General features: G+C 45.7%; 1 protein-coding gene across 1 annotated transcript in view; it reads left to right on the top strand.

Moving 5' to 3' along the window:
* Nucleotides 1-10,521, top strand: part of RPIA (ribose 5-phosphate isomerase A) — a 33,071-nt gene that overhangs the window by 6,901 nt on the left and 15,649 nt on the right. Inside the window, exon 3 of the mRNA XM_007446022.1 lies at nt 1,537-1,592. Coding sequence (XP_007446084.1) covers nt 1,537-1,592 — 56 coding nt within the window. The remainder of the gene's footprint in view (nt 1-1,536; nt 1,593-10,521) is intronic.

Here is a 10,521-nt window from a genome sequence, read left to right as displayed (position 1 = left end):
CTTTGTCTTTAAGGAATGGTTGTGGTGCGGGTGTGATGGCTTCTGAAAAACTCAGTGTTGCACACCTTTCTGCCTCAGCACTGAGTATGTGAAGGATTTTAGGGCACAGGGATTACTGTGGATTTCATAATAGTGGCATCTGAATCTCCCAAGGTGTACACCCAGTGATTAAGGAGACTTGAAATTTTTAATAAGACAGTTTTTCCCTGTCGACTGAAAAAAAATTCACAACCTCAAAGTTGAGAATTATGTTGTATGTGTGTGTTATTTATTTATTTTGACCATGATGTGTTGCACGTGGGATCTTAGTTCCCCGACCAGGGATCAAACCCGCACCCTCTGCAGTGGAAGCGCATAGTCCTAAACCATTGGCCCGCCAGAGAATTGCCCAAGAATTATGTTTTATTTGGGGGTGTTACTGAGGACTTAATCCTGGGATACAGCCTCCCAGATAGCTCTGAGGGACTGTTGAGGAGCCAGGATGTATAGGAGTTTTTGCAAAAAAACCCCGAGCAGTCAGACATCAAAAGATTACAGTTAACTAAAGAAAAACCAGACATCTCAAGTTAATGAATGTAGTGCTTTCCTGTGTATGGAAGGTGCAAGGGTCTGGGATCAATGAAATTATTCCTTTGATGTGCACCTTAATCTAGAGCCAGTATCCTGTTTTTTCCGTCCTGAATTCTCTCAGGGGTGCACCGCCTGGGGGCAGCTGCAGTGGCTGAGGGCTTGATGGCTGCGACATCCTTTGTTTACTGAAATGACAGGAGACGTTCTTTGTCTGCATCCCTTAAGACTTTCCTTTTTGTTTTTTGTTTCTTTTTGGCCGCACCGTCGGCATGTAGGATCTTAGTTCCCTGACCGGGGATTGAACCCGTGACCCAGTTGTGAAAGCACCGAGTCCTAACCACTGGACAACCGGGGAATTCCCAAGACTTTTCTTTTTGTGTAAATCAAGTTTTCCCGAAAGGTACAAATCCAAAGTGAATAAATAAACCCTCTTTAACCACCCCCTGGGGTCTATAAATGATTCTATTTTTTTACTAACTGTAAAAGTCAAACTCTAGCTTTTCTCTGTAAAAGCCTGTATAGGGAAGTAGGTAAGACTGGCGCTAGACTGCCTGGCATCAGATCCCAGTCCTGCCATTTGTTAACCGTGTACCAGTTACTTTGCCTCTCTGTGCCTCCGTTTCCTCATCTGTGAAGTGGGAATGGTAATTGTAAGTTATCTTTGGGTTACTGGATTAAAAGTTCATGTGTACAAAATTCTTTGAATATCGCCACGCACATACTTGTAAACCCTGATGTTACTCTTTCTGTGGTTAATACTTACCTCCTTAGGCTTTTTTGTCCCTGTCTAGTGACATGTGAAGGCTGTTGACCAACTTTTCAGCAAGGGTGGGGACATAGAATGAAAGGGACATTTCAGTGGGGGCAGGGGTTGGACCTTTTCTGTTGGATTTGAGCAAATGTGAGTACAAGGAAAATAAAGGTGAGGAGAGAGAAAAACCACCAACGCGGCTTTTGTCTCCACAGCTGAAAGAGTGAAACAAGAGAATCTGAACCTCGTCTGTATTCCCACTTCCTTCCAGGTATGTCCTGCTTTCCATTCTGCATCTTGGCAGTTCAGTGAATCTTCTGGGTCCCTGAGGATGTAGGGGTGTGGCTCTGGGTTGTGTACCGGGGTTGTTCTGGGCGAGAGAGCCAGGAGCGGGAGAGCAGGTGGTTGACTGGAGATTGCTCCTCGGAAGCATGGTTTTAGACATGAATATTTTAGTGTATCTTGTATTAGGCACCACGGAGTATGTAGAGATAACCACATGGTCTCCATCCTCAAGGAATATTATCTCCATTTATAGATGAAAAAACTGAGGCTAAAGGGCGTTAAGCGATGCGCTAGAAATGCAAGTACAGTAGTTTGAGTCCATGTCTAATGCTGTTCCACCATAAAATAGTAGGGGCTGTTGAAGGAAAGCAGTGGAGCCAGTTAAAAATACAGGGAGAGATAAGGGAATAGTAGACTTCAGGAAAGGAGGGAAGAGAGGTGCCGAGATAGAGCCCCACGCCTCACCTGGCTGTTGTGGGGAGGGTATGTGTGTCGTCTCTCATTGGCTTCGTTGTGGGGATCCTGTGAATTGGGGTTAAAGGTTGGCATTGCTGGTGATTTGTGCTCCTGTGATGTTGTGGACATGGTTTTGGACAGCTAGGTCTGAAGAAACTCTCCGTCCTGGAGGCAGGATGTGTCAGGTGTGTGCCCCAGCCTGTCAGAGTAGGGAGTGGAGGAAGGATTCCAGGTAGGCAGGATAGGAAGTTAGGAAGGATAGTGCACGCTGTCAGAGCTGTTTTGAAGTTAAATCTCTTGGAGGCTCTGACAAGCTGCCCGGACACTCAGGGAACCGAAGACAATACCATAATTCCTGCTTCAGGCTAGAAAAGGAGTGGTTTTACCTGGACTTTCTTGCTTTGGAAATCCTGATGTTCTGAGGAGATGCTCTTAAAGCCAGAGGGGCTGTGATGGGTTGCCTCGCTCTTGAAAAAGCTAAGTGTCTGATTTTTCCAAGTGACGTGATCATCTAGTATTTTTATTTCTTGTTTAATAAAATTATTTCATATTGGTGCTTATTTTTAATTAAAGTTATACGTACACATAGATTGAAGAATCAAATAATTCAAGTCATTTTATTAAAAAATAAGACACTCCCTTCACACCCTCCCCCACTCCTGACCACCACCATTTCTTGCTCTTTAGATGGACATACTTTTAAAACTCTTTTAGCCGATTGGGTATTTGCTCCAGAGTCTGGAAGCTACATGCTTTTCTTGCCATTTAAAATTTTTTTTCAGCTTGAGGTAATAATTCCGCGCTGAATGGATGCAGAGAAGACGAGCATTCGGTTATCTCTTCCCTCCTTTGCTCTCACAGGTCAGACCTCCTTCTCCTAGTCTGCAGTACAGTTAACGTTTTGGTGAGGCCTCACTCAGTGTTTACAGAATTGTGATGTCCAAGCTACAGCTGAACTGTGCAGTCAGCTATGATTACGCTTCCGTACCTGCTCATTATTTTGTTTTCCTGAAAGTTAAGTAAATGATGCCTTTGTTTTTTCCATTTCCTTGGTTGTCTGCGGACTCCTTACTAATTCAACCCCAAACTCTTACCTGGATGGAAAATCTCACCTCACCTCATTCTGTCCCAGTGGATATTCTACTCCCATCAGCTTCATCTTCTTGGTACTCTGGTTGGTAGCAGCTGCCCTCGGCTGTTGTCTTGGGATCTCCCTTTGCGGTTAGGAACTTCCCTTCTCTGTCTGCTTTTTTTTTTTTTTTTTAGGTACTCGGGCCTCTCACTGCTGTGGCCTCTCCCGTTGCGGAGCGCAGGCTCAGCGGCCATGGCTCACGGGCCCAGCCGCTCTGCGGCATGTGGGATCTTCCCGGTCCGGGGCACGAACCCTTGTCCCCTGCATCGGCAGGTGGACTCTCAACCACTGCGCCACCAGGGAAGCCCTCTGTCTGCTCTTTTGGATCATCCCGTCCTCCTCACTACTCCCCCAAACCCTTTGGTTTTGTTTCCTTCAGTTTTGGTGAATCACATCCTTTAGGTAGCTACCCAAGTGCACGGGATGCAAACTTGTCAGCACTTTGGATGTCTGAAAAAGTCTTTAGTCCCTCTGGAAGTCAGTTATTTGGATAGAGAATTATTTTTTTTTAAAAAAATTAATTATTTATTTATTTGGTTGCGCTGGGTCTTAGTTGTGGTGGCAGGTGGGCTTCTTAGTCATGGCTTGCCCACTCCTTAGTTGTGGCATGCAAACTCTTAGTTGTGGCACGCATGTGGGATCTAGTTCCCTGAGCAGAGATTGAACCTGGGCCCCCTGAATTGGGAGCATGGAGTCTTAACCACTGCGCCACCAGGGAAGTCCCCTGGGTAGAGAATTCTGTGCTAAATCACTTCTTAGTACTCTGTTGTATCTTCTGACTTTTTTTTTTTTTTTTGGCTGCACTGCACAGCCTGCAGGATCTTAGTTCCTCGACCAGGGATGGAACCTGTGCCCCCTGCAGTGGAAGCGTGGAGCTCTAACCATTGGACCGCCAGGGAATTCCCTCTTCTGGCTTTCAATTTGCTGTTGAGGAGCTTGCTGCCATTCTGATTCTTGATCCTTTGTATAAAACCTATTTTTCATTCTCTCTGAACTCTTACACCCTTATATTATCTTTTCTTTGTCTACAGTGTTCTGAAATTTCACCATGTTGTGTCTTGGTGTGGGTTTATTTTTTATTTTTTATTTTTTTTATTTTTATTTTTTTTTGCGATACGTGGGCCTCTCACTGTCGCGGCCTCTCCCCTTGCCGGACGCGCAAGCTCAGCGGCCATGGCTCCGCGGCATGTGGGATCCTCCCGGACCGGGGCACGAACCCGTATCCCCTGCATCGGCAGGCGGACTCCCAACCACTGCGCCACCAGGGAGGCCCAGTGTGGGTTTATTTTTGTCCACTATGCTGGGCGCTTGCTGGGACATGTCATTCTACAAATTCACACTCGTCAATTCTGGGGATTTTCCCCCCTATTATTCCTTTAATTTTCTTTTCTCTGTTTTCTCTGGCTCTGGTCTTTCCTTTTAGGGTACTTGTTATGCCCTTGGTGCTTGTGGCCTATTTGTCCTTTTGTCTTTTCAGCTTTACCTTTTTCTAACCCTTCTGTTGAGCTTTCTTTGCTCTCATGTATTTAATTTCAAATAACTCTTTTTTTTATTGTTCTCTGAAAAGTTTTTTTGTTTGTTTTTGTTTTATGGGTGCAGTTTTTTTCAATTTCTTCTCTTCGCTCCCTGAGGATGTTAATACTTTTGTTTTTGTTTTAGTATTTCTTCTATATCTCTTTTCTCAAAGTTGGTTTTTTTTTTTTTTTTTACAGTTTGTTGGAGGTATAATCTACATAGAAAATTTACTCTTTTTCTTAATATCTATAAAAATTTATTTATTTATTTATTTATTTATTTAAATATGGCTGACTTGGGTCTTTGTTGCTGCGTGCGGGCTTTCTCTATTTGCTGTGAGCAGGGGCTACTCTTCGTTGTGGTGCGCGGGCTTCTCATTGCAGTGGCTTCTCTTGTTGCAGAGCGCAGGCTCTAGGTGCACAGGCTTCAGTAGTTGTGGCACGTGGGCTTCAGTAGTTGTGGCTCGTGGGCTCTAGAGTGCAGGCTCAGTAGTTGTAGTGCACGGGCTTAGTTGCTCCGCGGCATGTGGGATCTTCCCGGGCCAGGGCTCGAACCTGTATCCCCTACATTGGCAGGCGGATTCTTAACCACTGTGCCACTAGGGAAGCCCCCAGATTTACTCTTTTTAGTGTATAATTCTGAGTTTTGACATAGTCATGTAACAAGCAACACAGTCAAATATTGTTAGAATGCTTTGTTCTTTTTTAAAAAATTGCAGCTCATTTTGAAGACCAGTGGACTAGGAAGCTGACCGGAAACCAGCTCTCGGGGTGAGGGTGGTCCTTGCTCTCGGCTTGTCTGCCAAGAGCACTCGTGGCAGACAGATCATTGGGGAACCCCTAGTGTCAGATCATTTTTTTTTTTCCTCTGGCTGGTCAGGTTTCCCAGAGAAGACTGCCCAGTGTCCTTTTAGGAGGGGTATGCATGGCTGCCTGTGTCCCGGGAGCCAAGTAAGAGAAGAGGGCTAGGAGACATCTGTCATTATTTGGGACATAACCCCCGTTTTCGGCGTAGTGCCTGTGGTAGATAGGGAAAAAGTGCCTGCTACATGTTGCAGTATTTCTTTGACTCTGGGCCTGATCGTGTGACGTGTTTTGCCAATGGGATGTGACCAAATGGCAGGCCATCAGTGGCTTGAACAGTGAGTGCTTTTGCTTTGTGGCTTGGCCCTTTTGCTGCTGAAACGATTCTGCTCCCATGTGAACAGGCCTCGGCTGCTCCTCTGGAGGATGAGAGGCTCTTTTAAGCCTCTGAGTCTTGGGGTAGCTGCTACACAGCAAAAGCTTGCTGATGTAGTACCCCCATCTTCAGCTGTGCCTGGCAGCCCAGTCCTGAGACCTGCTGTCTGACCGCCAGAGAATAAACATGCTGCTTTGGGAGTAGTGGAGCAAGATGTTTTTCACTCCCACTGTTGTGTCTGTTTTCTGAAGTTCACAGGGCTGCTGGTCCTTGAAGCTTTTGGGAGGTTCTGTGCCGTTTATTTGGTCGCTTCTTAGCTTTTTCCAGTACTGGTTTAGGATACTGGCTTAGGATTTCTCTTTCTCATTTCTGCCATTTACCACTGTCCATCAGTGATCTAGCTTTTAGAAGTTGGTTGCTATTTTTCCCTCTTTTTGGTTTATGCCATTGAGAAAAATTCCTTTATTGTACTATAGATTTAGAGAGGTTTAGGGAAAAAGCTGAGCTAAATACAGGTGTTCAATTGCTATCTTTAATTGGAAGTTTGATCTGTGTTTTTAAGATAGCATCCTCCCAGCCTACCTCTATGTTGTGGTGGTTAGTAATAACCATGTACCCAGACTGGAAAATGCTGGCCAATTCCAGCTGGTCAGGTAGAGGAGTCATTCACAGTTCACAGGACTTTAAAAAATTCACTTGTCCAGAGGTACTGTTTTGTTTTCCCCCCGCCCTCCATCAAACCCATACTTACTTTGTGTTAAGTTTAGCCAGCCGCAATTTTCCTGAAATGATTGAAAGGAAATCAAGATATTTCATGTTCTGCCTTTTAAACAAGTAAACCCATAGGTGTTTAAAGAATTTTTGTAGATTTTCCCTTTAAAGTTAAAAGCTTTTGGGAGAGGAAAATTTTAAAAAGGGATTTAAAAGCCAGATCTGGTCTAGGCAAAAAAACAGTGTTTGCCCATGCTGGCTTTCAGTCTACCTCTGTTAGTTGATAGAAGGGGAAGTGCAGCGTTTTCAGGTATTATTGTGAAATGGATGAAAAACAGGACTGCTAGCCTGCCACATGCCACTGTCCTTGATCACATGAGGCATTTGGGGGCACCAGCTGTGGGATTGCAATGAGAAGGCATTGCTTCCTGTCTTTTTTTTCCAAAAGTACAAGCTAATCATTAGCTTTCCTGCTCCCTGCACTTTTAAGAGCTGGAAGAGACAGCTGTTTGCTCTACATCCTCAGGAGCCCCTTAGCTTGTGAGCCTGGAGTGTCTAGTGTCTAGCAGGTACTGATCTCAGTTGAGCACCTGTGTCTGCATTAGTACTGGCTGAGCCAGTGATGGGTACATATCTCCACAGTAGGGCTGTAGTGTTGAATTCAGTGGATTCGTTTCCCAGGGCTGCCATAACAAGGAACCACAAATTGAGTGCTTAAAAAACAAATTTATTGCCTCTCATTTCTGGAGGCTAGATGTTGATTGCTTTAGAGGCTATGAGGGAGAATCTGTTTTGTCTTTCTCCTAGCTTCTGGTGGTTTGCTGGCAATCTTTGGCATTGCTTGGCTTGTAGGCACATATCCTTGCTCTCTGCCTTCATGTTCGCGTGGCGTTCTCCCGGTGTGCCTCTGTCTGTGTGTACAAATTGCCCTTCTAAGGACACCAGTCCTATTGGATTAGGGCTCACCCTCATGGCATTTTGACTTGATTACCTCTGTAAAGGTCCAATCTCAAAATAAGGTCACGGTCAGAGTTACTAGGAGTTAGGACTCCAACGTACCTTTTTGTAGGGGAACACAGTATAACCCATAACACTCAGGGAGGAGGAAGCTCATGCCACCTGTGATGATGACTTCTCTCTGTGTGCAGGGCCATTCGCAGGGGTCTTGTGCGGAGTCTGGTCAAAGATGGGGAGAAGGGAGAGTTGGAGGACCTGCTGATGGAAGCAGGACTTAAGGGTCCCACCCTAGTGGGCTCTTTGAGGTCATTGTACAGGGTCCTCCACGTTGTGAAGGGGGGGGATACAGACGATTTAAAGGGAGGACAGATCCTGTCCTTACGTTACTGCTTATTGTCTGGGAGGACACGGGGCTTGTGGAGGTTGGGGTGGCCTCCCAGCCACATAACATAGACAAACGTATCTGCTGGGCTCCTTTCGTGTGCGGACTCTGGACGGGTATTGAGACAGGCAGCTGGTGGTGGTGGTGAAGAGGCAGATTTCAGTCAGCATAGTGATCACCGAGGGGTTATCTTTTTAAAGGGGTGCGAGGCTCCTTGTGCACGGCGGGTGTTATTCAGCGTTGCTCGTGCCTGGCTCTTAGTAGGCACTCTGCCTGTTGGATGAATAAATGCTGCATTTATGTGTGTCATGTTTTACAAATATATGGTAGAGAAGAAGTAGAGGTAACGTGCCTGTTGGAGGAAGGAGAGCCCACTCCTTGCACAGGGCATTGGGGGCTTCCTGCAAAGCCGGGCAAAGTGCATTAGTACTGGCTGAGCCAGTGATGGGTACATATCTCCACAGTAGGGCTGTAGTGTTGAATTCAGTGGATTCGTTTCCCAGGGCTGCCATAACAAGGAACCACAAATTGAGTGCTTAAAAAACAAATTTATTGCCTCTCATTTCTGGAGGCTAGATGTTGATTGCTTTAGAGGCTATGAGGGAGAATCTGTTTTGTCTTTCTCCTAGCTTCTGGTGGTTTGCTGGCAATCTTTGGCATTGCTTGGCTTGTAGGCACATATCCTTGCTCTCTGCCTTCATGTTCGCGTGGCGTTCTCCCGGTGTGCCTCTGTCTGTGTGTACAAATTGCCCTTCTAAGGACACCAGTCCTATTGGATTAGGGCTCACCCTCATGGCATTTTGACTTGATTACCTCTGTAAAGGTCCAATCTCAAAATAAGGTCACGGTCAGAGTTACTAGGAGTTAGGACTCCAACGTACCTTTTTGTAGGGGAACACAGTATAACCCATAACACTCAGGGAGGAGGAAGCTCATGCCACCTGTGATGATGACTTCTCTCTGTGTGCAGGGCCATTCGCAGGGGTCTTGTGCGGAGTCTGGTCAAAGATGGGGAGAAGGGAGAGTTGGAGGACCTGCTGATGGAAGCAGGACTTAAGGGTCCCACCCTAGTGGGCTCTTTGAGGTCATTGTACAGGGTCCTCCACGTTGTGAAGGGGGGGGATACAGACGATTTAAAGGGAGGACAGATCCTGTCCTTACGTTACTGCTTATTGTCTGGGAGGACACGGGGCTTGTGGAGGTTGGGGTGGCCTCCCAGCCACATAACATAGACAAACGTATCTGCTGGGCTCCTTTCGTGTGCGGACTCTGGACGGGTATTGAGACAGGCAGCTGGTGGTGGTGGTGAAGAGGCAGATTTCAGTCAGCATAGTGATCACCGAGGGGTTATCTTTTTAAAGGGGTGCGAGGCTCCTTGTGCACGGCGGGTGTTATTCAGCGTTGCTCGTGCCTGGCTCTTAGTAGGCACTCTGCCTGTTGGATGAATAAATGCTGCATTTATGTGTGTCATGTTTTACAAATATATGGTAGAGAAGAAGTAGAGGTAACGTGCCTGTTGGAGGAAGGAGAGCCCACTCCTTGCACAGGGCATTGGGGGCTTCCTGCAAAGCCGGGCAAAGCCGGGCGTGAGGCGCTGGAGTTTGGGAGGAGGCAGGGCATTTCAGGTAGAGGAGGGAATGCCGAAGAACTCCTTTTAAAATTGTTATTGTTAAAAACGTTATTAATAGCATAGTATTATTATGTAAGATGACTTTAATTCCATTTATAAGCAGAGGCCATCCTCTCCTTTCCTTTTTCTCCTACATTCCCTGTGTTTTGCCTTATCTTCTGATTTCCTTCCTAGTCCCTAGACGGGGCAGGAGAGCAGGAGACTGTATTTCTGGTCCTTGCCCTGTCCCTAACTTAGCACTGGGACCTCTCTGGGTATCCATCTCTTTCTTAAAACAGGAGTTTGCACTAGGTAACTTGACTGAACTCAGAATAATTAATGATTCACTCAACTATTGGCCTGACTGACCCTAACTGCTATAGGGTGAAAAGTGTATGTGAAATGTGCTCTCTGATTACAATCTAGATGGGCAAATAGGACATCCTTATGAAAGAGTAACACTGACAAGTGGTGCAGGCAGTCTTAAAACTTGAATGTTAAATTACAATGATATACAGGATGTTTCCCTATAGGAATCATGATAGAACAGTTTCCTGACGCCCAGTGTTCATGTAATACGTTTGAATGCAGTTTAGTACTGTTTCTAAAGTAGTACATAAAATTAACAGGAACCGTAGTATATAACGGTTTTATTTGCATGATAGAATACCACACTGAACTTTATGCAGTTCATAGCATTACTCCAACACCATCTGTATTAGATATCTTTGCTGGAACAAATTACCCCCAAACTTAGCAGTTTAAAAGAAACATTTATTAGCTCCTAGTTTCCAAGGGGCAGGAATCTGGAGTGGTTACCTGGGGGGCTCTGGCCTCGGGTCTCCGGGCAGGTTGCAGTTAAGCTCTTGGCCAGGGCTGTAGGCGTCTCAGCTGTGCTTGAAGGATCTGCTTCCAGCTCCGTCTTGTGGGTGTTCTGGGCCTTAATTCTTTTTTTTTTTTTTTTTTTTTTTTTT

The sequence above is a fragment of the Lipotes vexillifer genome, unplaced genomic scaffold (assembly GCF_000442215.2).
Source record: "Lipotes vexillifer unplaced genomic scaffold, Lipotes_vexillifer_v1.1 scaffold1275, whole genome shotgun sequence".
NCBI classification, from domain to species: Eukaryota; Metazoa; Chordata; class Mammalia; order Artiodactyla; family Lipotidae; genus Lipotes; species Lipotes vexillifer.
This window is presented reverse-complemented; position numbering and strand designations above follow the sequence as displayed.